Source organism: Aedes albopictus, chromosome 2, assembly GCF_035046485.1.
Source record: "Aedes albopictus strain Foshan chromosome 2, AalbF5, whole genome shotgun sequence".
Taxonomy (NCBI): domain Eukaryota; kingdom Metazoa; phylum Arthropoda; class Insecta; order Diptera; family Culicidae; genus Aedes; species Aedes albopictus.
The window spans coordinates 235139244-235144666 of NC_085137.1; the positions used below are offsets into that span (position 1 = coordinate 235139244).

The following is a 5423-nucleotide window of genomic DNA, read 5'->3' on the forward strand; positions in this document are numbered from 1 at the left end:
CTACAATTATTCTCAAATTTCCTGCTTAAATCTGTTTCTAACGCTAAAGTTCCACCGGGAGATCATGACTCATGATCCTTGACAGCAGTTTCAGTTTAGTTTGGTGAATCTAAGCTGGAAAACGATAATTAGGTTATTTTAGCAAATTGTAAATGTAAACAAGTCTGGGGACCACTATTGGTTAAATCCTAGAGGGTTCACTATTGTCACCGATTCAACATGCTAAGAGAATACGATCCGATCCAACAATCCAATAGTAGACCCCGCGGGGATAATTTGATTGAGATTTCAAATGATAATTTTATGAGACATTTATATGGACACCTTATGGTAAGCGTTTTTGAACCGTTTTTGTGTGCAATATGTAGGAAAGATATAGAACTTGTTGTGCAACTATTGGAAAGGCAATTCAAAAATTATACCGTTTTCTTATCAGAGATAATTTCAGCTACTAAGAGGTCCACTATTGGTTAAAATACCATTCTTGAAAGGGAGTCGACAAAAATGATTTGACAAAATCAGAGCGTTTTTGGAGAAGCAGAACGCAGCACGGTAATGCTGCAGATTGGAACCCGATAGAACGTGAAACGATACAATCTGAAGCACACATCCGTTTATTTCGGAAGAAGAAAAAAAAAGCCTGGACTAAGCCGGGGAAATATAACTGCTGTGTCCTCAAGAAATATACATACAAGGTCAAGCAGAGCTGTATATCCGTATGAAACTCGAAGCACTTGCGTTAGGATTTTACTGATCCTTCTTACAAGGACAAATATAATGAATCAATGAAATGATAAATGCGAGTAAGCAGAATTTCAAAACATTCATAAAATACCTTTATTTACATCGTAAAATAAATGCTCAATGATTCCTCAAGAATACAATTTACAAAATGCTTTTATTGTTTGACCTGAAAATTCAATGCTTCCAAGCATTGACGTGCAATACCATTTATCCACCAGTAACTTCAACCGATGTACCATTCATATAACTGCTCTTGTCCGATGCCAAGAATGCAATCACTTCAGCGATTTCTGAAAAAGAAGTTTTATATGAAATTGATGAAATTAAACATTAAATATGCTCGTCATAGTTACCTTCGGGCTTTCCGAAACGTCGCAAGGCACACTGCATCACGACCATATCCTTGATCTTCTGCGGCAGCGTATCGGTCATGGGCGTTTGGATGAATCCGGGAACGACGGCATTCACACGAATATTGTAACGCCCGAACTCTCTGGCTACGACTTTGGTCATCGCTTCAACGCCGGCTTTGCTTGGACTATAATTCGATTGACCAATGTTACCATTGCGCGCAACAATCGACGAAACATTGACCATCGATCCGCTAACCTTGTGGTCTGCCATAGCTTGACCGAATTGTTTCAACATGAGCCACGTTCCCTTAAGGTTCACGTTGATCACGGCATCGAAGTCCGATTCGGGCATCTTCAGCATGAAGTTGTCCCTGGTGATGCCCGCCGAGTTGACTACAATCGTTGGAGGACGTTTGTACTTCTCGATGGTGGCTTCCAGCACCTTGGAGATACTGTCGCTGGAAGACACATCCATCTCGAAGGAGCTGTTTTCGCCCTGATTGCTCAGGAGTTGAACAGTCTCTTCCGCAGCCTTGCCGTTGCGGTCGACAGCTACGACGATGGCACCGTCGCGCGAGAGCAGCTTGCTCGCCACTCGCCCGATACCCGATCCGGCACCTGTAGGGCAGATAAGCGAAATATTTTTACAATACAATACAATTGCAAGTTGTTCAAACTTGTTGTGTTCAACTTTTTATTTTATTCCTCGAATTCAATTACTGTGTTCGACAGAAGACCAACAAATATTGAAGCCTAGAGCAAAGTGGGGCAAAAGTTTCTTTTGAAGTTTTTGAACTCAAGTCAAATAATTTCTTTCGGGTGTCAAGGTTGTTCGAAGCCTTCTAGAAGAAGAGTCCTTCACTCCAAAAATTATGGAAATTGATCAATATTTCGAAAAGTTATGATAAAATGTTGGTTTTTGATCTAAAAATTGTAACATGCCATGGTTCTTCCAACGCATGGAATGGAAATGTAATGAAATCGAATTCGATATTTTATTTTGGGGCGTAACTAGGTATATTTTGAAGATGCTTTAGCATGTATAACTTTTTGCAAAAAATATTTGGAAATCATATTTTACACATAGTGGGGCAAAAGTTCGTATTGTGGGGCAAAAGTTCGAGTCATGTGGCAACTTTAGGTAAAAACTAAAAATTGTGCAAAATGTACATATGATCTCTAAGAATGATGTAATTAGTAAGTAAATACGATCAAAGTTGAAAAAAATGTTGTTTTATCTGGATTTGGCGGAAAACTACTAATTTTTGGTGTATTAAATTGAACCCAGATTTGGGTAAAATCCAAATCGGACTTTAAAGTGTATTCCAGTTCCAACATCAAATATTAAGTGGTTTCAGATATTCATATTACCAAAGTGTCAAAATAGTGTGCTACGGTTAGCGAAATTCCACAAGCACTGGATTCGAACTTTTGCCCCAGTGGTGGGGCAAGAGTTCGAATAAGACACACACATACAAAAAGTGTTGTAACTCAAAATTGAATAGACATTTGGTGTAACTTTGTTCAGCAAAATTTTAGCTCATGGATGGTAGAATCACCACACGGTATTCATTTATTTTTAACCGCTTCGATTTTTTGAAAAAAGTTAAATTTTCAACTAGGGTCGAACTTTTGCCCCACCTTACTCTACATGTATTTTACAAATGATTGAACTTTGCAGAAGAACTCTTTAGGCAACAAACTTTATATTCATCGTTAAGGAAAATCTCTTCTATAGCACTTTGCAGAGCTATTTCTTGCATTGAAAGTTGGCTAAAAAATCCAGAAGGCATCCCATTGTTCCTGACCAAGATATAGCGATCGGAATATTAAACAACGAAAGTAGCCCATATTACCACCTATACCAGTGGTGGACCTCGTATTGAAGGATTCCTATTGAACCGTTCAACGGCTCGTAACAGTAATTCACAGTTGAACAATAGACACACTTCAATAAGGGGCTTAGGACATAAGTTTAATTTAAAGCCAGACATAGAACAGATCATCGTAGACATAGAGACAGCCATTACCTTTAGGTAGGTAAAACTTTGCTGTATTAGACCTAATGTTATTCATGGTAAGAACATCAAGGATGTCAATCTGCCGGATATCAGTATACACTGTTATATTCCTATAATATTCCAGATCTTTGAAAACATCAGGCACTAAAGTTTTGATTCTAGCAGAAAATCCGTATTCCAACTTGGACTAGGCCAAGCCTTTTGAATTTACACCATTTCAAAATCCCCCCCCATAAACTACAAGACTGCAAAATCATCTCGGATCCTATGGATACTTCAGAGTTTCAGCTTCAGTTACTTAGAGATTCATGCAAAAAAAAACTTATTGGAAAAAACCTCACGGCTTATAAATTGACAATTACCGCATCTCCGGTATTTGAAGCATTGTTATCTGTGCTCCGAAATATTTTACATAATAGCTGGCTTTCGGTCTCATTTGATCGACCTTGAACTTACCGGTGACCAACGCCAAACGTCCTGCCAATGGTCCACTCATGGTGAATGTGGTTTCCTACAAAATAACAAAAAATCCATTTATACGCACTTCTTCACTAATTTGATCATATTGAATTAGATGCATATTTCAATTAAAGCAATCAAAGTCAGTACACCAAAACGAACCTGCAACTCAATCCAGTAAAACAAGACTGTGGCTATACTTTCGCAATAAGATACGCGATTCGTACGATTTTGGGGTTGTTCTATACATAGAAATAATACGTGATGTACACACCCAGACACTTTGAAAACAGATGGAATATCTTTACTATTACAATCAAGAACAACATGTGTTGCTGACGGCATGGTTTAAGCTTGGAATTCATGAATGAATGGAACGTATGTATATGTATTTTCAATCGCTGCTAAAATCGCATACAAGTTAACTACATTTACACATACTGAACACGTATTTCTACGGCCGTATAACTGCAAAGTATCAATGAAGAGAGTTCTTATTTGAATTAGTATATGAATTGGAAACGAGCTCTTTGGTACCGAAAAAATAAACTGTTTTACCTCTAGGGCTCTAGGGTGTCTCAGAAAGCATGGGCACAAATTGGCATGGCAAGAAATAACATCGACACTGAATCTTCATTAGGGCTCAACTAACATTTTCGATTTCTCTTCATCGATCCTCTCTTTGTTTTATTACAGAATGTGTATTGAGTTTTCCCAAAAAAATGCGAAGAAGATGACTACATCTTGCTATAGAAACAAAAAGAATAATTGTTCGTTTTGATCAAGTTATCAACAAAAGAGAGAGTCGACGAAGAGAAATCGATCAAGTCAGTTAGGCCCTTATGAAAAATCAATGTCGAACTGTTTTCAAGTTCTTGTACAGTAGGGGTAGGCGGGGCATAATGAGCAGGTGGGGCATAATGAGCACCTTGTATTTTCACTGTAAATCTTCAAATTAACAAAACAAATTGCTTGATTGTAGCCTTATTATCTAAAATCCAATGAGTTGATGACAAAACATTAGTCAAGAAATCCGTTTACCTTGAAAAAATTATCAAAATGCGTAAAGTGGTCATGTACTGGGAGAATATTATAAGAATCAGGTGACCTAAAATAAGGTTTTGGGTATCGAGATCACAACTTAGTGGGCATCTATCAATTTTCTTGATATTCCCTAGGCCAATGAAATGTATTTGTATCACTTTTCAACTATTTGTGTATTTATTTTGTTGAAAAAATATGCTTCAAAGAGTTGGTAGTAGGGTGGGGCAGAATGAGCAACTAGTGATAAAATAATGAAAATGGTAAACATCTTCAACAAACAAATTTTAATTTTGGTTTTCTCTGTTTTGATGCATATAGTAAGGTTTTGTTTGTAACTTTCAATTTATTAACTTGAAAATTTCAGTATCTGTAAATTATCACCGTTTAAAAATTCCTCAAAAGTGTTCTCATTGAAACCCCACTGTTCCCTACAAATTAAACCCAGTAATCCTTTCAAATTCTCATTGATTGTTGCCGGTATGCTTTATCATTGACAAGAATAGTCAATTAGCATTTGATTGTGTACAAAACTGATATTGATCATCCTGCCCCACCTAGGGTGCTCATTATGCCCCACCCCCAAAACGGAACTCGCGATTTTATACGTTTTTAAAAACATAAAACTCTACAACCTTTATAACTTTATTCGGAATTTCAACGATTAGCTTTTGTCAGTTAAGGTTCAAATGAGGGTTGAACGTTAAAATTACACATTGGTTGCATTTAATTTACTAGATTTGGTGGCAAAATGCTTAGGCTGCTCATTATGCCCCGCCTACCCCTATCGGACAATAAAAATGCA

At 37.3% G+C, this 5423-nt stretch overlaps 1 protein-coding gene across 1 annotated transcript; it reads right to left on the minus strand.

Annotated features, from left to right (window-relative positions):
• Positions 1–813: 813 nt before the first annotated feature.
• Positions 814–3827, minus strand: LOC109400996 ((3R)-3-hydroxyacyl-CoA dehydrogenase). The gene is given in 5 exon segments (XM_029857446.2): positions 814–1034; positions 1098–1715; positions 3575–3629; positions 3740–3811; positions 3813–3827. Coding segments are annotated over 5 exon segments (843 nt in total). The 3' UTR covers positions 814–951.
• Positions 3828–5423: the final 1596 nt, after the last annotated feature.